This window comes from Azolla caroliniana, unplaced genomic scaffold (assembly GCF_043228905.1).
Source record: "Azolla caroliniana isolate FFs.n. ecotype wild unplaced genomic scaffold, voAzoCaro1.0.p SCAF_8, whole genome shotgun sequence".
NCBI classification, from domain to species: domain Eukaryota; kingdom Viridiplantae; phylum Streptophyta; class Polypodiopsida; order Salviniales; family Salviniaceae; genus Azolla; species Azolla caroliniana.
Window position 1 is genome coordinate 14,050,846 of NW_028230443.1, and position 25,991 is coordinate 14,076,836.

Here is a 25,991-nt window from a genome sequence, read left to right on the forward strand (position 1 = left end):
CCGTCGTTTTACTTTCAAGTAACTAGCATTTTATCACTTTTGCTTCATAATAAAGTTACATAGCGCCAGAGATATTTCCAACCACCTCATTATAAAAGCTAACGATCCTGATCAAGGCACACTTTGAGAATGATTTCCCAACTTGTCGTGATAGTGACCCTGGATGAAACCATACATGGAAGGTGAACATTGACTTCATTAGTAAAATTTTATTGCAATGTAACTGTAGTTGAAACATATTTTGAAGTAGAAAAGAGTAGTACAAATTATTCATGAAGGTACATGCCATGCAAACAAAATAAGGGGCAAAAAATGAGGCTTGGAAAGGAAAACATGGCATGTACACATTTACATTGACCTCTTTGGGACCAAATGTCATATTTGTAAATAGCCAAAATGTCATATATTTATAAATATGACTTTGGGCAATCACTTTATGTTGTATATATATATATATATATTATTTACTAAACCTGCTCTATTTGAAGGTTATGACAAGAACCCATATTTATAAGCTCTTAGAAAAATAAGGAAAAATACTGTTTCCCCTTCACTCATTTTTATCAGGAGAATTTGCTGTGAACTGACACCCCTCCTCGATGCGCTGTAATAAACAGATATTATACAATTTTGATCATAATCTCCTCAGCTAAAATATTATTCTCATGATAGAATACATGAGAAGACAGCAGAATACCCCTCGTTTTTGGGATATTTACCAGAATATCCTAAGCTTTCAAAACCTACCAGAATTTTCGAAAACATATAATTATTCTGGTAAACATCCGAAACAACTATGGGTATTTTTATACTGGCTAAGTTGTTATTTGAATTTTCTACCTGGAGAAGATAGCTATGTAGTGAATCCAATGTTTGTGGAAATGTTGTAGCTGATATGTTCTTGACAATAATACCCTAACAAGAAACAAACAAGAAACAAAATTTTCTTAATTGAAAGGTAAGCTTTGGGTTTATGTTGTATAAACGGGTGGTTTCACTAGAAATTCTCTCTTAGAAAAGAGGCGCTGAAATAATTTGTGCAAGATTGCTTTTGGAGATAAGGATCATACACAATACGTAGAAATTGTAAACACAAGATTGAACTGTATTTATACTGCTGCAGTGTTTACGAATAAGACTACAATTAAATCTTAAAGAAAATTTACAAATTTAAAAGGACATGTATGGACGAGATTGTGAGTGAAGAATGGTCTTAAACCCAAATTTAAGAGTCCAGAGATGCAAAAGAGGGGAAATTTAAGAGTCCAGAAAATGTCATCTATAATGACATATAGGTAATTTCTAACAGAAACTGACCTTTCTTATTTACAACTACAATGACATATAGGTAATTCTTATTAGAAGAGGTTTATTCAAGTTTTGTTTCACATTGTTCTGGTTTTATACAGTAACAAGAAACATAGAAAACATACAAGTTTTGCATTCAGATCACAAACCTGACCCTTGAAGGAGCATAGGTAGTCCTGAATTGTCATTAGCCTGCTTATAATTGCCTCTTTCTCTGCCTGAAATATATGAAAAATAGTACAACACTTAGAAACATATCTAGGACATATCCTGTTGAGGTAGAGTTACTGGAACAGTATTCCAAGTCTGAAAATTTCTCAAAATAAAATCATTGGTAGAAACCTCCTGCACTTTCTTAAAAACAGTAGAGGATCGTGATGATGTTGAAATTTTAAACAGCTTCAAAAAAATTCATACAAAGGCTCTTCCTACAATCTCAGTTTGGTGGGAAGAAATTCTGAGTTGGCTATTGCTTTCCGAGCACTATGGGTCATACACATGTCAACGTACCTCGGTCTCTGTATGAATTCATTGTTTGAGAAGTTCATGAATGATGTTTGTAGTGGGTAATGTTTGGGGAGAAGGAAGGTTCCCCTGATGTGATCCCACCCTTCAATTGTTTAGTTTATCATTTGAGAGACGCATACGATATCAAAATGGTGGCAAGTTCTTGCTGTTGATGCCATTGTCGTTGAACCACGTCACCCTATGAGTGCTAAGATCTTTCTACATGTTATGTTGTTGCCATTTACTTCTATGCTTCAAACATCTTGCATGTAATTCTTTAAGGTGGCATGGTTTAAATCCAGTTGATGAGATTCACAATCTGAAGTAATGCTTCTAACATCATTGGGGGTGTTGTCGATTCACCACAAATGATTTCGTGTGGGTTGGTGCTTTACCAAATAACATCCATTTGTGTCATGGTTTAAATCCAGTTGATGAGATTCACAATCTGAAGTAATGCTTCTAACATCACTGGGGGTGTTGTCGATTCACCACAAATGATTTCGTGTGGGTTGGTGCTTTACTAATGGATGGACACTCTATTTGTGTCTACATGTACATGGAGCGGCCAGAAGCCCACACGGTTGCACCATTCATGAGGGCAAGAGTATAGTATTGAATGATCATACTTTGTGGTAAGGGGCTCCTGAACTGCGCTTGCTGGTAATTATTGTTCTAGCATGTCCAAAGAGTGAGTCAATCCTTGGCAGCTTGCATCATAGAGAAGTGCCCATTTGTGTGTAAATGTGACCCCTAGATATACACAGGAACCCACAATTTGCCACCTGATAGGGTAAAAAAAAGTTTGTCAGAAAGCCAATACAAATGTGTAGAAGATTGTGGCCCAAGTCTTTCCTAGGTTTACGGTGAGCTCTTTTTCATGGCAAACACCATTGAGGGCATTGAGATGTTGTAGATTTCATGATATTTCAGACACAAATTTACGTCAATGTAATAAAGAATATGGAAGGATATACCTAATATGTCAATCCCTTCACCACCTCACAAGTGTGACATGGTCCAGTACCTTGTCAATGTAGTCTGTAGAGGGTGGGCAAGAGTCAGCATCCATGCTTCACACCAATGGTGCTTGTGATTACATTTCATAGCTCCCCTCAACATTCAGTTCATCACCACACTTGACCAATTGACTTATGTAACAGGCATAATTGTGTACATGGTTCATATGCTGGGAAGGCCCCTTACATTCCTCTTTATGCCAAAACTTTTGGGGCATATTCTCAGGATTGTGGTGTATGGACAGAGTATGGTAAGGAAAACTATTGATGGCATAGGTATAGAGTATCGTAGAGAGTTGGGAGGTATTGCCATGAAGGGGTGTAGTTGGATCCAGATGGAAGAGTCCATGTTGGACAGGGTGACTATGTTTTAGCTAGAGCATGGATAAAGTGGATGATTGTGCATAGGGACGAGGTTGATTTATGAGACAGAAGGTGGTTGTGACGGTCTGGTGTTGGCAAGGGTTATGGAAAGTGTAGCTGGCACCAATTGGGCAGGCTGGGATCGTGAAGGTTTTAATGGTGTGGGTGGCTTCCTATGTCCTAAGGATATAGTCAATTGTGCTCCTGCCACCTTGTGGGAAACATACATGCCACTACAAATTCATTGTGCATCCTATTGCAGATAACAAGTTGGTGCCAAGACCCTAGCTCCAGTAGATGTTTCCCATATCCTGATTCCTCCAAAGATATTGAACACAAGTCCTCCAAGTCATAAATACCACATTTCTATCTTGGTGTGAAAACATATCCTGTGTTGTCAAGTTCTGAGTCATGTGAGCTCTTACTTGTTCCTAAGTCCTCCAAAGATATTGAACACATCATGCTTTGGGTCCTCTAAGTCATAAGTACCACATTTCTATCTTTGAGGAATACTTTACTCTAAATAGGACATTATATGGTGACCAATTTCTTCCTCTCTTAGTTGCTTGATTGTTTTCATTTACTTACTATGCATAAGTGATCCATTAGAAGGAAGTAACAAAGTAATTCTTTCACTGCTTCAGCCCAACCTTTCTTTAGTTGAGATTTGATGTTCTCTAGGACGTTCAGTTCAACTTCTCATGATAGGATGGGGAGGTCGGGGGTTTGGGTCAGGGGCAGGGGTCCGGGATCGGGGGTCAAGTGGGTGGTCATTGAGAGGGAGAGAAGCATGGTTACATGTGCATTAGAGAAAGAAGAAAGAAAGAAAGAAAGATATATTAACGTCTTTTAAGAGGCCAAAATGGCCTATAAGACCAAATAAGAGATTACATCTTGAGTGTTTTCTCGTCTTTGAGAACAAATCAAAATAAAATAATATTACACAGTAAATATAAAAGTAAATAAGATGAAACGAGGGAATCTGGTTTTTGGCACATGTGAGATTCTCAAGTTAGGTATATTGTAGCTTTTGTCTTCGAAAGATCTCTAGCATAAGTCAATCCAGAATAGAAATGTCTCCAACGCGAGGGAAGCACCAACGATGGTGGGAGATAATGGTTTTTATCTGTCGATGACAAGGGTGTCAAGGTCGTGGTCCATGGGGCCGAGGCCTACGTGCACAGCAAATTGCTATTGCCCCATCAATTGTAACCCCTTTGTTATGTCCTGGTTTGGGCCCCATTTGTGTATCCCGTGATGGACTTGTAGCATTAGGAGTGATGGGGCTAAAGAAAGTTGGGATTGTTCTTTGTGTATGAGCTCGTGTGGCTATATTCTTCAACAACTTTTCCCGATGTCTCTTGAGCTCTAGAAAGAAAAGTCCTAGGCATCGTTGGTCATCATATTCTATTACCTTGCGTAGTGGGCCAAAGCCTTGTTTAAAGAGGCAATGGTATCTCCCTCTGATTTCATAAAAGACACGACAATGACAAACATAATGTTCCTTAGATTCCACTCCTTGATGACACAATTGGCAAATTCTCTCTTCTAGATGTAGTCATGTATATCTGCCTACCTCAATCTATAGCTAATGTGATGAAGTTCGCAGCTGGCCTATCACACTACGCAACGCATAGGATAGATGTATGTCCATATAAGGTGGCCTGATAACGAATCCATCCTCCGATGTATGTAAGAAGTGTGTCTTATAGTGGACCATCTTTGTACCAAGTGGTATTTTGGGGCTGATCCATGTTATCTTGTTTTCCAAGTTAATAATATCAGTTCGAATCACTTTGTTCTTTCCCACTTTGGTCATATTTAGATGGGGACAGTCCAAGCTATATTGAAACAGGGGTAGTGCATTTATACTCATGCCATGTGATTCGAACCATTGTTGCATTTCAGAATACCAACAATGAGTGTCTCCATTTTCAGCCAGCTGTCTTGATGACATAAGTGCCAACCTTGGGTACCTTCGTTTAGGGAGCTCCCAAAGACATTGGATAAATGTCACTGATCGGAACAATGCCTCGGTTATTATCGGTGCTGGTCCCATCTCTGCCCGGATTATATCGTGGGGCACCGATGCTTTGCTCCTTATCATGTGAGCAATCATTGACACTAAAGGTCTCTCTAAATCTTTCCAATGATTTGCCTTGTTAAGACTCGGTCCCCCTGTTTCTACTCCACAGAGAAGAGTTGGTGTCAAAAGTGTATCAAATAACCATAACTTAGTCCATGGCTCTTAGAACTGCAAATGTGCACATTGTCTCTCGAGAGCACCAAGGGCTGCATATCCACAAGAAAGTCGGGCACAAGCAGCCTCCTGTAAGGAGAACCTAGGTCTTGTAAATGTTACTCCTAGGTATGTGTAGGAGCGTGTGTATTCCACCTTTTCCTCTCCCAAGAAGAATTCTGGTTCTGATCTTGTTACCCATGCTTGAGTGGTGTTAAACACCATCACTTTAGTTTTGTCCATGTTGATTAACAAACCTTTGTCCGCACAAAATAGTTTTAAGGCATTTAGATGTCTTTGTAGTCCCTCCAGAGAGTCAGAAATCAGCACAATGTCATTAGCATATAGTAATATTTGTATAGCTATACCTGCTAGGCGTGCTCCGGAACCCCCGAATCTCTCTATGTAATGTGATACCTCATCTATATAGAGACCAAAGAGAGTGGAGGATAGTGGGCATCCTTGCTTCACTCCAATTGTGCTAGCCACCACCTCTAACAAGCCCTTGGAAGACCAGACTTTTCCTAACACGGATTCATAGAGTGCATAGATTCCCCATTACATATGTGTATGAACACCAAGGGCTTCTAGCCGCTGCATAAGCCGAGCACGTGACAGTGTCAAAGGCTTTTCGGAAATCCACAAAGCAGCAATAAATCCTCTTATTGTGGGCTCTGCCCTCCTCAATAAGGGCCCGAAGGGTGAATATGTGATCCAAAGTTGTGAACCCCTTCCAAAAGCTTGCCTGTCCAACTAAACGACAACCATTCTGCTCTGCCCATATACTCAATTCTAAATCTAGAATCGACCCATATAGTTTAGCCAAGTAATGACCAATCATGATTATCCTATAGTTGCTTGGCATCATTGGGTCTCCACTCTTGAGGATTGGCACGATGGTATGCTGAGTCCACCTAGTAGGGAAACCTTCACACATGGCTCTATTAAATATGTGTGCTAGCAATGGGAACAAGGTGTCAGGGGCATAGATAAAGTGCTCACCCACCAATCCATCATGATCTTGGGCCTTCCCAAATTGTAGTTGATCAATGGTATTTCTTACATTTTCTGGTGTAAAGAAGGTTGATTCATGTGGACGTGAGGCATTCGGGTGGGGAAGAGGAGGTTGCCCCGGGATATCATATAGAACCTTTGCATATTCATGCCACACTTGTGGTGAGGTTAATTGTGTGGTGGGTTGCCTCTCATTAAACATTTTCCATGCTCTTTTACTCTCTTGTCCTAGAAACAAGCTATACAAATGATCTTCAAATTTAGCCAAATGCAATCTCTTCTTCTTCCTTACGAGGCGTTGGAAGGTTGCTCTCACTTGGTTGTGTGTATAAATGCCCCGTGTCACATCACGCCGCAAGCATCTCCTTGTATCACGACATTCCTCATCATACCAACTATTTTGTATTACCCTACCAAGTTTGGGGGGATTAGCCGATGTGTGAGGGAAGGCATTTGTGGCTGCTTTATGCAATGATTTGGACAATCCTTGGGTAAGTTCTTCAAGGGGTGCGAAAGGATCCAAATCTAGCATGCCATTGTATACACTACAACTATACACATCAAATACACATCAATTGTCTCGCGAGTAAATAGATACTTACCCAGCCCACTCTCCTTAGCATATACATCCTTTGTGCATCCATCCTTTACCTTGAAGCATAGATATGCCTGATCTGCTGCCAAACCAATAGGTCTACCTGATATTGTGAACATTGTTATTTCAGGTATAAGAGATGGAGATCCCATTAGATAATCGATTGTGCTTGCACCCCCTTTTGGGTTCCAACATGTCAAAGCATCTGATCCAGGCCATTGTGACAAGCCATTATATATCACAAATCCATGCGCACTTCCCAAGGCTAGAAAGTGTTTTTCATATTCAGTTATAGCACTCATATCTTGATCTTGTCGTTTTAGACCAACCTCTTCTACCATAACTTCTCCATAAACAGCCTCGTTGGTGTTAAACATAGTTGGTTGTTCATTCTTGGTCCGTGCATTAAAATCTCCTAATAGTATTGTCCCCCATAGTAGCAAATCTTATGATATCATCATATAGTGGTAGATATGCTCATTCACCTAGAGGTGCAAACCTTGAGTAGGCAAGTGGAAAGTAGCAAATTGCAATATATAACTCCCTAAGATCCCCTCGTTTTATTCGTATCCACATGTAGCATGCATCACATCCTTATGGACAACATGCACTCTATCATGGAACTCCTTTTTGTATAGCACAGCCACTCCTCCCGAACCTCTAGTGCTTCCTCGTGTCCAAGGTTGGGGGCAACATATTGACTCCCAGCTATATCCTTGTACCTCGGGGAGTTTGCTACCTATGCATTGGTGAGTTTCTATATACATAGCAATATCTGTGTTTTTCAATGTATCTTCAAAATATCCGACATCTGTCCGTAGAGAGCCGTTGCAATTCCATATGGTCATGTGTAGGGTCTCATAGGCCATATATCGTCATGTGCTCCTCTTCTCTATAATAATGACCTTGCCATCTCTATAAACGGCTTATTTTCCTTCCTTTCTTGCATCAAGCACTCGTGGCATGTTTTCTTTGCGGTGTGCCACTTGGGCTAGAGTGAGATCGTCATCTAAGTATATTTTTTCACCCTTGACTACCTTTCTTTTAGAGAGGAAAGCTTTTTTCTTGTCAATGTCCATCAAGCGAATGAGAAGGGCTTTAGCTCTAAACTCATCTCTTCCCACCCTCCACACTGAAGCAAATGGAATATCTTATGCTCCAATCTTTGTTTTGAGATTCTTGGCATCTTCTTGTGGACTTCCTTTTTCGGCCCAACCAACCACTCGTACATTTAACACACGAGCTTTCCTCTTGGCTTCTTCTTCTAATGTAGCATTCATCATTGTTATCCTATCCATGGATGTTCCTTTTTGCTTTTTCACTACCTCTATCCAAGGAGCTTGCTCTTGCTTTAATTTCGTTTTGGGCGTGCTCAGCTTGAGCTTTGGCATCTTTGCCATGTCTGCCCATGTTTGCATTTCCTTAGTGACATTCGCTTTCACTTTAGAGATGCATCTTTCCACTGCTTCTTGTCCTTTTTCGAAATCCACTTTTATAGCTCCTAACTCAAACCTTACTTGAGGATATTTTATCCTTAAGGCATTGTGCCAAAAATGCAACAGATCATAAAATGCAAGGAAATAAACATTTCAAACAAGACAAGAAAGAAACCCTACATATGTAGGGTTAACAAAACCCCAAACGCAGCATGAGACCTTAAAATGCTGAACTTTAAAATGTACAAGAAACCCTAAAAAGCAGTAGGAAAACTTAAAATGAAAGACGCGTAAATTGCAGCAACAAATCCTGAAACACATTAAGGAATCCAAAAACGCAATGAGGTATTAACATCTGTTAAGAGGCCGAAATGACCAATAGGAACAAACATGAGATTACATCTTAAAATGTTGTCTCATCTTTAAGAACAAATCAAAATAGACGTAACTAAACATAGTTTACTAAAGAATCTCGTCATCTAATCACTGCAATTTTGAAGTTAGATTGAGTAAACTTCTGCCTTCGAAGAATCTCAACGATGGACTGCGCAAATATGAACACATCTCCAAAGGGAGGCACCTTTGGTGCTAGGTGATAATTTATTTGTCAATGATAAGAGTAACACGGCCATGGTCCGGATGGTCGTGGCCTACACGTACAAACATTCTATGAGTTGATCTATTGTAACCCCATTCACATCCCCTGGTTGAGACCCACTTGTGTACATCAAGAAAGAAAGAAAGAAAGATATATTAACGTCTTTTAAGAGGCCAAAATGACCTATAAGACCAAACAAAAGATTACATCTTTGGTGTTGCTTCGTCTTTAAGAACAAACCAAAATAAAATAAAGATTACTCCGTAAATATAAAAGTAAATAAGATAAAAAGAGATGAGGGAATCTGGTTTTTGCAAAGCACATGTGAGATTCTCAAGTTAGATTAATTGTAACTTTTGACTTCGAAAGATCTCTAGCCTAGGTCGATCCAAAATGGAGAGGTCTCCAGCGCAAGCGAAACACATGCGATGGCAGGAGATAATGGCCTTTATGTGTCGATGACAAGAGTGTTGAGGTCATGGTCCATGGGGCCAGGGCCTACATGCACGACAAATTGCTATTGCCCGATTTATTGTAACCCCTTTGTTATATCTTGTTCGGGAGGCCATTTGTGTATCTCTTGATTGACTTGTAGCATTAAGAGTGATGGGGCTAAAGAAAGTTGTGATTGTTCTTTGTGGATGTGGTTGTGTGGCTGTATTATTGTCCTTCAACAACTTTTCCCTATGTCTCTTGAGTTCTAGCAAGAAAAGTCCTAGGCATCGTTGGTCATCATATTCCATTACCTTGCGTAGTAGGCCAAAGCCTTGTTTAAAGAGGCAATGGTATCTCCCTTTGATTTCATAATAGACACTACAATGACAAACATATTGTTCTTCAGATTCCACTCCTCAATGACACAATTAGCAAATTCTTTTTTCTAGAGGTGTTCGTGTATATCTGCCTACCTCAATCTCTAACTAATGTGATGAAGTTCGCAACTACCCTATCACATTATGCAATGCATAGGATAGATGTATGTCCAGATAAGGTGGCCAGATAATGAATCCATCGTCCAATGTGTGTAAGAAGTGTCTTGTAGTCGGCCATCTTTGTACGAAGTGATATTTTGGGGCTGATCCATGTTATCTTGTTTTCCAAGTTAATAATATCAATCGAGATCACTCTATTCTTTTCAATTTTGGTCATATTTAGATGGGGAGAGTCCAAGCTATATTGGAACAAGGGTAGTGCATTTATACTCATGCCATGTTACTAGAACCATTGCTGCATTTCAGCATACCAACAATGCATGTCTCCATTTTCAGCCAGTTGTCTTGATGAAATAAGTGCCAACCTTGGATACCTCCGTTTGGGGAGTTCCCAATGACGTTGGATACATGTCACTGATCGGAACAATGCCTCAGTGATTATAGGTGCCGCTCCATCTCTACACGGATTATATCATGGGACACCGATGCTTTGCTCCTTATCATGCAAGCAATCATTGACACTAAAGGTCTCTCTAAATCTTTCCAATGATTTGCCTTGTTAAGACTCAATCCCTACGTTTCTACTCCATAGAGAAGAGTTGGTGTGACGAGTGTATCAAATAACCACAACTTAGTTCGCGGCTCTTGGAACGGCAAATGTGCACATTGCCTTTCGAGAGCACCAAGGGTTGCATATCCACGAGAAAGTCAGGCACAACCGACCTCCCGTAAGGAGAACCTCGGCCCTGTAAATATTACTCCTAGGCATGTGTAGGAGCGTGTGTATTCTACCTTTTCCTCTCCAGAGACGAATTCCGGTTCTGATCTTGTTACCCATGCTTGAGTGGTGTTAAACACCATCACTTTAGTTTTATCCATGTTGATTGACAAACCTTTGTCCGTACAAAATAGTAATATAGTCCCTCCAGAGAGTCAGAAATCAGCACAATGTCATCAGCATATAGTAATATTTGTATAGCTATACCTGCTAGGCATGCTGAACCCCCGAATCTCTCTGTGTAATGTGATACCTCACCTATATAGAGACCAAAGAGAGTGGGGGATAGTGGGCATCCTTGCTTCACTCCAATTGTGCTAGCCACCGCCTCTGACAAACCCTTGGAAAACCACACTTTTCTTGACACGGATTCATAGATTCCCCATTGCATATCTGTAGGAACACCAAGGGCTTCTAGCCGCTGCATAAGCCGAGCACGTGCCACATGTGGCACAAAGAGAGATTAATGTCTTTTAAAAGAGAACAAAATGCCCAATGAGATCAATATTTGAGTTACATTCACAGAAAATGTTGTTAACAATGTCAGTTTATTGTAGGATAAATAAAAACTGTCCACCATCTCAGTAATCAAGACTTCTTCCCGAGTTGTATCCTTACATCAACCTACATTAGGAATGACAAAACTTGATTTGCATCTGAAAATGCTGACCCATCTTGGAGAACAAGCCAAATATATATAAATACATAAGTTAAACTGTCAATAGCTCTCTCTCAAGCATTTTTCTAAGAGTGTATACATTTAGACATTCCATGCTTTTGCAAAACGATTTTGTTCGCCAAGCATACAACAATTGTCAATGTAAGCTTAAATGAACAGAAACAATTGACTTCTAAATTTCTTCCACATGGGCTGGTCTAAGATTGACATATCTCTGAAGAGAGGAAAGTACATTCTTATCAGATGATAATGGCCTCGCATCCATAGGTTCATCCATAAGGAATATTCTTATGAAGAAATGGAATACTATTACTCTGCCCTTGTTCATGCATGAATGCAAAATCAGTACATATGAGTTTAAGAAATCAGATCGTGCAAGTGATCCAAGAACATACTAAAGCGATGCAAACTCAGAATGAATACACTTGCAAAAGTTGATAATCATGCTTGCTTATATTATAGAGAAAAAAGTATGTAATTGTTCATACCTCCTCTATGAAAGCGCCCTTGTTTGACCTGCATACAACCCACTCTTCCAGTAGTGTCTGGAAAAACAAGAAAATATCAAGCCACGAATATCGAAGGCACAATTATGAATATGTGTGATGCAGTACCTTATGATCAAACTCATCCATTTTCAGTACAATCGGGATAATAATGGCTTTAGTGGATGCTTTCTTAGCAGCCTTTTCAGGTGATTGATCATTAACAGCATTGGTGAAATTTGGCGACTGACCTTTCACTGCATTCACTTTTAGTTGATTCAGAATAATTACTTCCCTTTTGTGTGTAGCTAAACTATGATAGTTAGCAGAAAATAAGGATTTCCAAAAGCACAATAAATAAAACTGTATAATACCAAATGAAGATGAATTTATAATTGATGCATAATGAGGTTCCTGACATGAATCAACTGATGACGCAATGCCCCTGGAACCCCCGACAATTTCGGCCTTAATATTTTCTTCTGAAAATCTTGTGCTTTCAATATTGGTGGTAACTTCTGCATTGATATTCTGTCCTTGTTTGGTGCTAGATATCACTTTTTCTGTTTCTCTAGCTGTAGGAATGTCTGCATGGCTTGTCTTACCGTTACTTTCCTCATCCATAAGATAGATACTAGGATCCAAATGTATGCCCTGAAAGTACATAAACAAGTCCAACCCCTAAATCTATAAATCTAATTGATTGCATTGACGTCTGATAAGCAAATTTTAAGAAACACGTCACTTCAAGTAGTATCTCAGCAATGTTCTGTACATACTACATATTTGTTCCATGTGATTTCTTGGAAAACAATTATCCTAAATGTATGAAAGAAAAAATTCTTTTCAGGGAGTCATTTTTGGTAGACATTTCTGTCCAAACAATGAATCCTCTGTCCAAGCACCAATCAATTGTTTCCGCCACTTCTTCCACATCTTACTAACAAAGACTATCGTATATAATCTATGTGGGATTTTTTTTGCCTCAGTTTTAAGCAGTCACAGGTTGAGTGAGCCTGAGCCAGAGCCAGTGAATTGTTTTCCAAAACTCACAGACCCAGTTCATTGTTTTCCAGCCTGCATTTGCTATGAGCCAGAACCAGTATATTTTTGTTGGAAGAAGCAGTTTCATTCAAATACAAATTAGATCGACCGAGCACTGCATGTGCCACTACTGCTTCTATGAAATAAAGTAAATGGGCGGAAAGCCAACCTGCTTTCTACAAGGAGTATAGGAACATGGCCTTTTAGGACTTAATCTTATATAGAATAATATAACTACTACTGCATCATATCTAATCAACTGTGCGTTAAAAATTTTCATTTCAAAATATCCTAAAATATAATATTCACAACAAAGAAATATTCTCCAGATAGATAACAGACCTCAATTATAATTGGTTTTCCATCCTTCATAGCTTTCTTCAAGTCTCCATGCAGCCCTGAAATTCATAGCAGTCTGTTGGCAAGGCATCACAATTCTGTGTAATTCAGGTAAACGTTTATGGACCAAAACGTTTATACCTTTTCTCAGAATCCTGCATTCTCTTGCAAACTCTGTAACAAGTTCCTCCTGAGATGAGAAATCCCTTTCCCAAACAGGCGTTGAAGGGAGGGGGGCACTATAAGCATTAAATAAACTGCATCAGAATGTTTGTTGCATCTCCTCTTCTTTTGTAATCTACACAGCCTTGTAAAATTAAACTTTCCTACAGTCTCCATGGAAACCTACCATGAACAACATTATAAGAGAGGAAAAAGATTTGCAGTTTGTGTATCGGTGCATACCCAGACTCTGCTAATAAATTAAGAAGACAGCTCATAATGGCCCACATCATTATTCTTCGAGAATCTGGAGGAATTATTATGAATATACAGGAAATATGTGTGGTTTGAATTTAATGTTTAAATTTGTGGGTTTCACTACATCACTACATTGAGAAGATCATAACAGTAGTTACACGGATATATTTATTCCAGAGTTGGAATCAGCCATTGTATATGTATATACATTAGCTTTGTGATAACTTATGCATGGGATTTTGACCTTTAAATCTCAATAAAAAACCCCAACAACAAGCGAATAACATTATTTTACACAAGCATGGGACTATATAACCAGAAACTATTGACAATGCTGTGAGATGAAAGATTGTTATGAACTTAGAATGATGACGGTCCCGATGAACGATTGGAAATTAGATTTGTATAGAGGACACACAAGCTCATTACACATCATCTTATTAGTGTCAGCTTTCTGTTGGAAGCAGATGGTAGTTGGAGCTATAAAGTCAATCTTTTATCCAACTACATTGTTTCTTTGAGAGCAGATTAATTGGCAAGTGGACACTTGAGAAATCTGTTACCTAGACACCCTAGGTATCAATACATGTAAAGACAACTGGGATCTATAATGTTAGGGTATGTATACTTTATCGAAATAGATAATTTGCCTATGGACATCGTTTCAACCAAAATTTCAGCAAATCAAACATCTCGAGCAGAAGTCTCTCTTTACATATCAACAAATGTAGGTTCCCTAAATAACCTCAAAACAACATCAACCATAAGTTCTTGCACCTTAGGTTGATGATATGTACTTTCCTAGATCGACCTAGAAATTCAATTCCTTAGAAAATAGAGTATCGTTACCAAAAGGATGATTCCTGAATCCAAGCTGACATATGAAATGAATATAAGAACTCGCTGGTTCTTCTATGGGGTAGGACCATACAAAGGGATATCATAAACGAGCTCTGTTCTATATAGTTGCGAATACAAAAGCATGAACATTTGAAAATAATGAAGGATTAACTTGGAGTACACTTGAGTCATCTCTAGAAAAAAACTATGGGTGGCTTATGTAAAATCAGGATTAATGGCTTTGGTAAGTATCCAAAAGCAGCCTTTCATGTCTCATAGGAGATTCCATATTTCTCAGTCATATACTGTTCTTTCATGTATCTCCTAGAGGCGCACTCACACATGTTCAGATGATGCTTCCCAGACTGACTTCACTCTAAAGAATATTTATAAAGAAAAATAGATACCAATACTTTCATGCAGTTTCATTGAATCTATACACTTTTATGTTAATATGAATATAATACACAGCTCAATTTTTAAAGAAGAGAACATACTCTGTAGATGTACGGATCAGTTCATAAACCATATCTGTCTGCACAACACATATATCTAGTAAGTTTAACAGAATTAAAATACTTTTCCATGCAGTTTAGGATCAAACTTCTGTAATTTACAACAATTTTGGACAACAATGATTTTCAGTGTAATTTTCATCGAAACTCCATGTTCTCTAAACTGAAAATCGCTACTATAGATTAAAGGATCATCCAACTTTCACACTTGTTTTGCTCCTAATACTTATACTGTTATTTTGAAGAAAGGAGATATTTGTGGTCAATTTCTCAAATAGATACAGTTCTATTACCTAAACCCATTCACTTTGGGCATCAGCCTAAGGTCAGCCCATATAAATAATTGTCTTAACAGATTTGACAGATGGAAAAATAACAGCCCATTGGACATTCAGCATAAACCCATCGGCATATCCACACTATATAATGACACCCAAATGCAGCCTATACTCTCTGGTATGTTTCCATCTCAAGCATGGAATTCAGGTATATGTCTAGATGCTGCAGTGAGGATGCAAAACTCTTAATGTTCTATTTCCTACCTATGTCTACAAAGAGCATATATAATGGTATCGGTGCTCAGTCTTTGCATCATGTATGACTCCAATCTCAGCCTCCATCCATTCAGTGAGTTTTATTCTCTTATGGCAAGTCATATCTAGTCTTTGTGGTACAGTGCTTGTAAGGTAGCACTAATCCCATCTCTACCTCCAAGGTACACTAAATGTTGTTACTAGTACAGCATCCTCGATGAAGGCACTATGTGGTCTATGCCACATCAGTATGTAATTCTGCAGACTGATAGGGCCTCCACGACTTCTATCAATGGTTTCATGTCATTGCAGGTGCTTGCAGCCAATTGATATTCAAGTTTAAATAAGAAAGTGTTCTAGATATAGAAAAATGTAAAACAAGTTCATGAATCTATAACATCACAGTTATTATGTAGAGATAAGAGGCTATTTGAATTCTCATTTTGCACTAAAAAGAAAACGAACTGAATTCTCAGACTGCCTACCTGTAACACATTAGGTAAGTTCAGACGCTGCGCAAGCTGTGTTGCAACAGTTGATTTTCCCACACAGGCAGTTCCACAGACAAGAATGACTAATGGAACCCTTTGATGATGAAACCTGTAAATTTGATGATGGCATGATAAATTTAAAGACTTTCCTAGTCCTATTTCAAATTTCCAACGTTTTAAATAGTTCTAGATTCTTGACACACAAACAAACCTTGTCATCATTTTGTACCGATTGATATATTCTTCACCATAACCACGCCGTTCCATAAGCTTATGAAAACGATATTGTAAATGCTTACTCTTTAGACACAATTTTAAGCAAGAGAACCAATAAAGAAAACTCTTACTTTGAAAAGGTTGGCCTCCAAGTCTGTTTGTGACCTACAGCATACATCATGATATTAAGGAAATGAATCATATTAGAGATTTTTTTGAGTATGACATTTATGCATTGCTTACATACACGTCCAACAGGCTATTATCGATAAGAAGTTTTTTCAGCTCAAGGGATATTTTAATCGCAACATGATTTGGTATCTGCAAAAAGTATAGAGATAGTAAGTGCCCACAATCAACCCATAAAAGCCAGGACTGAACATCTAGATATGCCATCATCATTGTGAAGAGTATACCTTGGTCACAGTGAGCATTCTGCTTAGTAAAAATCTTGAGAGAACATAATAATGGTCTGCATTCTCTCCCAGCCAAACCCGAACCTGCTCAAACATAAGCCCATCACTGTTTATGTAAGTTTTCAACATTAGCAAAACAGAATTCAGCTTTAGTCTTGTAGTTTTACAACAACACTTAGCTTTTGAGCCATATTAAGAAAATAACCTTTATTCACAACCCAAGTACTTCTCCTGAGAGCAACTTGCCTTATAATTTTTACCTAATTATCTATTATTATGTATTTGAAACAAACCTGATTTTAACTTTCAGCTACAGAATCAAAAAGTGAAGAATGAAAAGGATGGCTACAATAAAAGGAATTAAAAATAGCCAAGGTAAAGAGACAACTGAAATATGTCTCAAGAAGATGATTGATGGTGGATGTAATAAGAGGAAGATATTGTGACAAATAGCTGTGTGGAGGACGAGAAGCATCTTATGAGTGGGTTGTTAAACACAAGGAAGTTGAGGCACATTGAGAAACTAAGAAATAAGATGCTCGCATATTAAATGTCGAAGACTAAAGTGTGGGGAACTATTGACAGGGCTCTAAAATGTTTGTGAAGATTGGTGACCCCTCTAGAGCCTAAAACAGCCAAAAACTAGAACAAAAAAGACTAGAAAGAAAGAAAGAAAGATATATTAACGTCTTTTAAGAGGCCAAAATGGCCTATAAGACCGAATAAGAGATTACATCTTAAATGTTTTCTCGTCTTTGAGAACAAATCAAAATAAAGTAAATATTACACAGTAACTATAAAAGTAAATAAGATGAAAAGAAAAGAGACGAGAGAATCTGGTTTTTGGCACATGCGAGATTCTCAAGTTAGGTATATTGTAGCTTTTGTCTCCGAAATATCTCTATCATAGGTCAATCCAGAATGGAAATGTCTCCGAAGCGAGGGAAGCTCCTACAATGGCGGGAGATAATGGCTTTTAGAGAGAGAGAGAGAGAGAGAGAGAAAGAAAGAAAGAAAGATATATTAACATTTTTTAAGAGGCCAAAATGGCCTTTAAGACCAAACAAGAGATTACATCTCAAGTGTTGTCTAGGCTTTGAGAACCACAAATCAAAATACAATAAATATTACTCCGTAAATATAAAAGTAAATCAGATAAAAAGAGATGAGGGAAACTGGTTTTTGGCACATGTGAGATTCTCAAGTTAGATGTATTGTAACTTTTGTCTTCGAAAGATGTCTAGCATAGGTCAATCCAGAATGGAAAGGTCTCTGACGTGAGGGAAGCACCTGCGATGGCAGGAGATAATGGCTTTTATCTGTCGATAGATGCTAGAGTAAGAATTAACATGGAACATTACAGAAAATAGATGCTAACAGAATCCTGTTCTTAATAACCAACACCAATTGCAATATTCCAGCAAAAATATTAAATTATGAGGGAAGCAAATGATAAATTGTGGTTGAAAGCAAGTGTCAGATATCAGAGCAGATGACAATGGAATGTAAAAGAGAAAAACTGAGAAGCAAATAGGAATTCAAATGGCTGAACATCGCACATGCAAAGTGACTACATTCACCTCTTCAATTTCAACATTGCTATCCTTAGGTGGACTCTCTTTCATCTCTTCTTCAGTAGCATTTGTCTTCTTGCCCTTTCCTTTCACTTTCTTCCATTTGTAGCAATCATGTTTAAGGTGAACCTTCTTGCTACAATGATGGCATTCAATATCTTTACCATGTGATTTACTAGAGCCTTGACGATCAGATTTGCCTCTCTATGTGAAATGCCCCTATTATGCAAAGCACAAGAGGACTTACAAGATGCATTGTTCTGCCAATTCATCTCTTCGATGTGAAGAGAACTCTCTACATCAACAAACAAGAGCATCACATTTAAATTGCTAATGGCAGTTCTAGAGATATCCCAGCTCTTTGGCAAAGTGCAAAGCAAAAATATAGCCTTAAAACTCATCATCAATGACAAATTTCAAGGGGCACAACAGCTGGCTAATAATAGAATTAAACTCACTCAAGTGAGTTGACATGGGTGGCCCTCTTTCATACGCAAATCCATAAGCTTTTTCAGCTAATAAACTTTGTTAGTTGCACTCTTCTAGGCATATCGTTGTTGGGGTAAAGGCCCTAAATGACCCCCTTATAGTGTGTACATGTGTATAAGCTTGTTTATAAAGGCCAGTAGTCACTTATCACTTTTTCATTATTTTTGGGCAGATCGTTCTAAATGGTCTTCCTGATTCATATCAAAGTTTTGCTTCTACTCTTCGTTTAATGATGAAAGGTAATCCCAATGCCTTATCATTCAAGGAGTTAGTTTCTGTTTTGTTACAGGAAGATCAATCTAGACAAAACAGGTCTATTACACATGTTGCAGATCAAGCTTTCCTAGCTAGTCAGAAGGGCAAAGGTAAATGGAACTCTTCTGTTAGCAAGCAAAGTTTTGCTAATACTTCACAAGTGAATGAAAAAAAACAAGAGCAAAAACAGAAACTATTTTGCAAATACTGTAAAGGAACTTATCAAATTATAAAGAACTGTCCAAAATTGGTTGCAAAAGAGGCAAAGAAAAAAGAGGCAAGACTGGTTGCTGCAGAAGTGTCTACACCGAAAACGGAATCTGCAAATCTTGTGCAAAATGAAGAATGGGCATTTACTACTATTTGCAGTTTTGACCCATCTTCACTTGAACAATGCATGCCTACTATAGAATCAGATGTTTGGTACTTCGACAATTGCGCAACCAAACATATTACCTCCCAACGCAATTTTTTCTCTTCATTGGAGCCTGCCCCTATAGGGAATACTGTCACATGCGCCAACAACTCATCTTATCCAATTATGGGTGTTGGTAAGATCATTTTGACTACTGCAAATGGCATTTTGTTTGTGCCAGGGATCAAGAAAAATCTGTTGTCAGTTTCAGCATTAGCCAAGATTGGCTTGGTTGTTAAATTTGTTGATGACAGGTGTACAATTCATGATCTGTCCAATGGCGATGTTACTATTGCTTCTAGTGTTTTTTGTCGTGGATTGTATATGCTCATAGATTATGAAAGATCGATAAATGATTCAGCATGTGCAATACAAGATTCTCAAGCTATTTTAGACGCAAAGATGTGGCATGCACGCTTCGGTCATCTGAATTTTGCAAGTTTGCTTTGCCTGCAAAAATCTGAAATGGTGTCCTCCTTGCCCAAACTTGAGGCACCTCGGAAGCATGTTTGTGAAGTTTGTATTTTGGGCTAAATTTAGCGTTCATCCTTTCCAAAAGATGGTTCAGTTAGAGCTACACAAAAATTGCAGATTGCTCATAGTGATGTCTATGGTCCTATGCATGTTTGTGAAGGTTGTATTTTGGGCTAAATGCAACATTCATCCTTTCCAAAAGATGGTTCAGTTAGAGCTACACAGAAATTGCAGATTGCTCATAGTGATGTCTATGGTCCTATGCAGACACAATTCTCTTGGGAACTATCTTTACTTTGTGACTTTCATTAATAACTTTTCTAGACATGCATGGGTATATCCATTGAAGGCAAAGTCCGAAGTGTTTCTGTGCTTCAAACAGTTTCTAGCTTTGGCTGAAAATCTGTCAGCATGTAAAATGGGCACCCTCCGTTCTGATCGAGGAGGGGAGTATATGCCTTCTGAGTTTAATGCATTTCTGGCTGAACGTGGGAAAAAACATTAGTATACAGTGTCGTATACACCTCAACATAATGGAGTTGTTGAAAGAAAGAATAGGTCATCATGGAAATGGCGAGGTATACGGTCAAAACTCAAGCTTTACCACATAGTTCCTAGCTTGAGGTTGTCACGTGTGCAGCATATGTACTTAACAGGTGTCCCACTAAAGCACTGCACTCTATCACTCAATATGAGGCTTGGCATGGCCGAAAGCCATCTGTTGCTCATCTGCATGTTTTTGGTTGTTTGGCATATGCATTAGTGCCTAAACAACAACACAAAAAATTGGATGATAAAGCAGTGAAATGTATTTTTGTAGGATACAATTCTGAAAGTAAAGGCTATCGTCTGTATCATCCTCAATCTAAACGCATTCTAGTTAGTTGTGATGTTTTTGTGGAGAATGCAATTCAGCCACTTCTTTCATGTACTAAGGAGACATTAGTTAGCCACAGAGATGTGTATGACACTTTGTTGCCTCTTTTTACAAGTGGACAATTAAGTGTTGGCCCGCTTGAGGCACCTTCTTAACCTTTGGAAGCTACTCATAATGATGTTGATCATTCCATTTCTGATGCAGAATTCTATTTCTGATGCAAACTTACATGATGCACTTATTAATGGGAGGGCCAATATAGAGGAGGCAAAGATTGTGCCTAAATGGCTGTTGCAGACTTTGCAAGATAGTAAATTAGATGTTCCTTTGTCATACCGTACTCGTTCAGGTTCTCATAGTGCTTCTTTTGCATCAGATTGTTATGCTATGGCTGCCTCTAGTCTTTGTGATGAGAATGAGCCTGTTTCTTTTGATGAAGCACAAAATTCAGAAAATTGGATGGCTGCTATGCAATCAGAATATGATGCTATTATGAAGACTGGTACATGGTCTCCTAGCAAGAAGGCTATCGGCACTAAGTGGGTATATAAGCTGAAGCTTAAACCTGATGGAACATTTGACAGGTATAAGGCTAGGCTTGTTGAGAAAGGTTATGCCCAAGAAAAAGGCATTGATTTTAATGAGACCTTTGCTCCCACCTACCGTATGGCTACTGTTTGTAGCATCTGTGCAATTGCAGCTCATCGTGGTTGGAATGTACATCAATTGAACATTGAAACAGCATTTCTAAATGGTGATCTTCATGAGGAAGTGTATGTATCTCAGCCCCGTGGTTTTGTGCAAAAAGGGCATGAACACAAAGTGTGCAGGTTGAGAAAGGCATTATATGGCTTGAAGCAAGCACAACGTTCTTGGTATGAAAAGATATCAACCTATTTGATTGCATCTGGGTTTGAGAATAATCCAACTGAAAGCACCTTATATGTTATGCGTGATGATGATGTATTTCTGATCATGGTTGTGTATGTCGATGATATATTGCTCACTGGTCCCACTGAGAAGCACATTGCTGACTTTAAGCCTGATTTGCATGCCTCTTTTGAGATGTCAGATTTGGGGCATTTGCATCATTATTTGGGCATTCAATTTATGCAAGTTGATGGTGGAATAGCTTTGTGTCAATCGAAATACATTGACACATTATTGCAGCGTTTTGGCCTTGAAGACTGTAAACCTATTGCCACTCCCATGGAGACAGGTTTATGTTTGAGCCTTCATGATGCCGGAGATGCATTTGATGTTATTCTCTATCAGCAAGCAGTTGGATGCTTGATTTACTTATGCATAACCCGACCTGATATTCAGTTTGCTGTCTCTCAGATGAGCAAGTTTATGCATTTCCCAGGAGTTAACCATTGGCAAGCAGTTAAGCGGATCTTTCGCTACTTGAGTGGTACCCAGTCATTTGGTTTGTTTTATCCCAAGAACAAGAACCCAACACATCAGCGCCCCATGATATAATCCAACCAGAGATGGGCGCAGCCCCTATAATCATCGAGGCATTACTTGATCAATGACCCATATCCAATGGCATTGATAGCTAGCTCCCAAAAACGAGACAACAATTAAGATGTTTCGTATTAAAGTCTATTTTGGCCTCGTAAAATATGTTAATATATCTTTCTTTCTTTTCGTTATTTTCTTTCTTTTCATTATTTTCTTTCGTTTCTTTCTTTCTCTTTGCCTGTTGTCTTTGTGGTTTATAAGACAACAGCATGATAGTCATAAAATTGAAGGAACCCAAGTTCAATTTTTTCCATCAGCTCGGCACCATCTCATAGATCATATTCCCTCTACAATAGGAATTGGTAATACAAAGAGAACTCAATGTGTGATTGCAATTGAGCTTCAAGAATCTTTTTTAGTGTCTACAAGTACTCACATCATTTTGTAGTTCATAGGTCAATTCACAAAGCTTTGATGAGATAACATATGTAGTTTATAGGTCGCTAAGGTCAGTTTGTCCTCTTTAGAGAGGTGAATATAACCTTTCTCTGTCTTTCAACGGTGCCTATACAAACCTAGTTGACCGAATCATCATGCTGGATGGTCCTCAACAAAATTTAATGCATGGGCCTTTGCACTGTAAACGGGAATGGAACATCGTTGTACATCACCAAGCACATTCAACCATTGGTCTTATTATAGAGGATATTCATGTTATTCTAGAGAGACGGATACAGGATATCATGAGATGAGATCCCCTCTATCGTTATATGTGTAACAGCACTATCAGCTTGGCACCATCTCATAGATCATATTCCCTCTACAATAGGAATTGGTAATACAAAGAGGCGCAATAGTATGTCACCATCATCTCTCTCGAACAGGAAACCATTTTTGAGAGAGAGAGAGAGAGAGAGAGGTTTGTTTACCTTGACAAAATCGTATTTGGAGGATGTATGTCTAGAGTGAGGTGGATGAGATGTTTCCTCATCTCTCGTCTTCGTCGTCTCCGCGACTAGCTTCAGATTGTGATGATGCTTCTCTTGTTCGGTGAGGGTCAGGTGACCTAAGCTCTCCATATCCCACAAGTCTCCACAACAGACATGAACGACAGATGAAGACGAAGACGAAGACGAAGACGAAGACGAAGACGAAGAATGGAGAGAAGGGGGGAGAGGAGGCCAAAGGCAATAATGAATGCTCATCCATTCATTCTTATTCATTTATGGAGGTGTCCGGGGGCTCCAATGTGAAAGGTGTGAACTGCCTTACCATGTGTGGAAGCACGTGGTGTAGAAGAGGATGTCATCTACATATATATTTGGAAGATGCCTGCTTGGATTAAATCGGAGAAGCTGGAGTTGGCCATTTGATAGGCCGAATGGAAATCCACCAAAACTGGATTAATCCTCGGTGATTGTGGAAGGCCATTTTATGTGCACCTTTCAAACCCAACAGTATCTGCCAATATCTGAAATCTAGGCCACGGGACATGAAGTATTGTGACTTGCCTGGTTTTTCTGGCATGTCATCGACTCAAGGGGCGCGGATACAGGTCATGTGTCGTCGCCTTATTTAAACGACGAAACTCGATGCAAATTTTGAATGTACCCTTGTCCATTCTAACTATGTGCGGTTCAGAAATCCAATCATTGTTGGAGGGTTTGGCGATGCCTTTGTCCAACATTTCTTTAACTACCTTGTCGATTTGAATGCAATGGAGGTGGGATTAGTAGTGAGTTGGCCATGCAGAATAGAGATGTATCACCAGGGTTGATGTTGTCTTGGATGGGGAACGTGATTGTGGATGTTTTATCCATGGGCTGAAATAACAGATTGGAATTGGGAGAACAATGAACGAATAACATGGAGGTATGTTTGCTTGCTAATGACAACCACTTGTGTGTGACTAATCTATTGTGGAGTTGTGCAATTGATGAGTAGTGGAATAAGTAATGTCATAGGGAGGATGAGTTTATTGGAATCAAACTGAAGTTATGCACGACTGTATATGAACCTATCACAACCAAATGTAAGAAGAATAACTAGTTGGAGAGGAAATAGAATGAGAAGGAGACCTTGTGTGTGCCTAATGAAAAATTGCAGGGAGCCTTGGTGTGGGAGTGATATAAACAACGATGGTTTCTGAACACGATTCTAATCAATAGGTTGAAAAGTTGCAAGCCCTTTGAATGTTGATTTTGGAGAAGATCCTCCTAGTCCGAAGTTGATTGAGAAGTTCTTGAATAAAATCATAAGGTATATCGATTACAGATGGTTAGACAGTTTAGATTGCCATAATCTACACACATTCACAATGATTCATCTTTCTTCTTAACAAAAAGGATGTGGCCCCATAGGAGACTGTGAATGGTAGATGAAACCTTTTTCAAGATTCTCATTGATGTAATCGTAAAGGACCTTACCCTCAGGTTTAGATAACTCATGGATTAGAACAAAAGGAGGAGAAGCACCATCTTGAAGATCAATCATATTGTTGAGAATCAAGCTCAACTTGGTCTAGTGTGTGAACTTACCTTGAGAGTGAATAGACACTCCAACGGTCAAGAGTCACCATTAAGTCACCACTTTGTATTCTAACATTTAGTATGAGTCATAGAATCATATTCTATGACACATAACTTATGAGCTTTCACATTCCCCATGCTCCATGAGTCTTGTAGTTAATGAAGAGAGAGGGTGACTATATAAAGCACCCTCCTCCCTCTTTGTAAAGTGTTGAGTTTTTCTCCTTTGTTAATATACTCTTACCTTGCGTATTCTCTGTGTCTTATTCCTTGTCTCACTCACTCACTCACTCACTCTCTCTCTCTCTCTCACTCATACACACACATAACTCATATCTCTTCCGCTTCACAAGAATCCATATCCGATTCTTTACATGGTATCAGAGCGATTTGGTAGCTCGATCTAGCCCATTCGCCTCATCGTGATCGTGTGTTGTGCTCCACGCCGACGACCAAGAACCAGCTCATCGCTATCGTAGCTTCGCTACATAGCTCGCATTTGAAGAGAGAAGAAGAAGAAGAAGAATCAACATAATGAATACTCAAATGGGGAGCGCTCTCCCTACCGAGAAGTTGGATCGAAACAACTTCGCATCTTGGGAGTACAAGATGCACCAATACCTTGTCGGACAAGGCTATTGGAGCTACATCAAAGGAGCACATGAAGACCGACCCCCCGAAGTGGCTCCCGGATACGCGACATGGGAGCAAGCCGCAAGCCGCGTGATGTATTGCTTGGCGACATGTGTTCACGATCACATGCTCCGCTACATTCGCGAAGCCAAGACGCTGAAGGAGGCATGGGAAAATCTACGAAAGATTTTCGCGGCGAACACGACCGTGAGGAAGTTTCAACTCCGCCAAGAGTTGAACAACATTTAATAAAGGGATATGTCCATCACGACATACACCTTGAAGATCAAGGAGCTTTGCGACTCGCTCGGCTCAATAAGCGTAAGTATAGATGATGATGAGATGGTGCAAATATGCCTCGGCGGCCTCGCACCACGGTTCGGCGCGATGCGAACTGCGGTTCTAGCATGGGAGAAATCTCCCTCCTTCTTCGAGCTCCAATCAATGCTATTGGTCGAAGAAAACCACGTGCGTACAAGGAGCAATGAGTTGGAAGGCCACATGCTCTACAC

General features: G+C 39.1%; 1 protein-coding gene across 2 annotated transcripts; it reads right to left on the reverse strand.

Annotated features, from left to right (window-relative positions):
* Nucleotides 1-426: 426 nt before the first annotated feature.
* Nucleotides 427-23,458, reverse strand: LOC147861049 (uncharacterized). Of its 2 annotated transcripts, none has more exons than XM_087323487.1 (15): nucleotides 23,248-23,458; nucleotides 16,768-16,851; nucleotides 16,599-16,672; nucleotides 16,483-16,516; nucleotides 16,347-16,405; nucleotides 16,130-16,244; nucleotides 15,094-15,131; nucleotides 13,478-13,575; nucleotides 13,340-13,395; nucleotides 12,328-12,607; nucleotides 12,083-12,210; nucleotides 11,957-12,013; nucleotides 1,458-1,526; nucleotides 841-915; nucleotides 427-604 (listed from the first exon to the last, which is right to left on the reverse strand). In XM_087323487.1, the coding sequence occupies exons 1-15, from the start codon at nucleotides 23,395-23,397 to the stop codon at nucleotides 551-553; spliced, it is 1,371 nt and encodes a 456-aa protein (XP_087179613.1). In that variant the 5' UTR covers nucleotides 23,398-23,458; the 3' UTR covers nucleotides 427-550. The 2 variants fall into 2 exon arrangements, with proteins under 2 accessions (XP_087179613.1, XP_087179612.1); XM_087323486.1 differs by having other exon boundaries at nucleotides 12,083-12,219.
* Nucleotides 23,459-25,991: the final 2,533 nt, after the last annotated feature.

Excerpts from the sequence above, each read along its gene's own strand:
- LOC147861049 (XM_087323486.1), bottom strand. The coding sequence starts at position 23,397 with ATGGAGAGCTTAGGTCACCTGACCCTCACCGAACAAGAGAAGCATCAT. Across the intron at positions 13,396-13,477 it reads ATGCAGGATTCTGAGAAAAG|GGCTGCATGGAGACTTGAAG; the intron begins GTATAAACGTTT and ends TATGAATTTCAG. Across the intron at positions 1,527-11,956 it reads AGGGCGCTTTCATAGAGGAG|GCAGAGAAAGAGGCAATTAT; the intron begins GTATGAACAATT and ends CATATATTTCAG.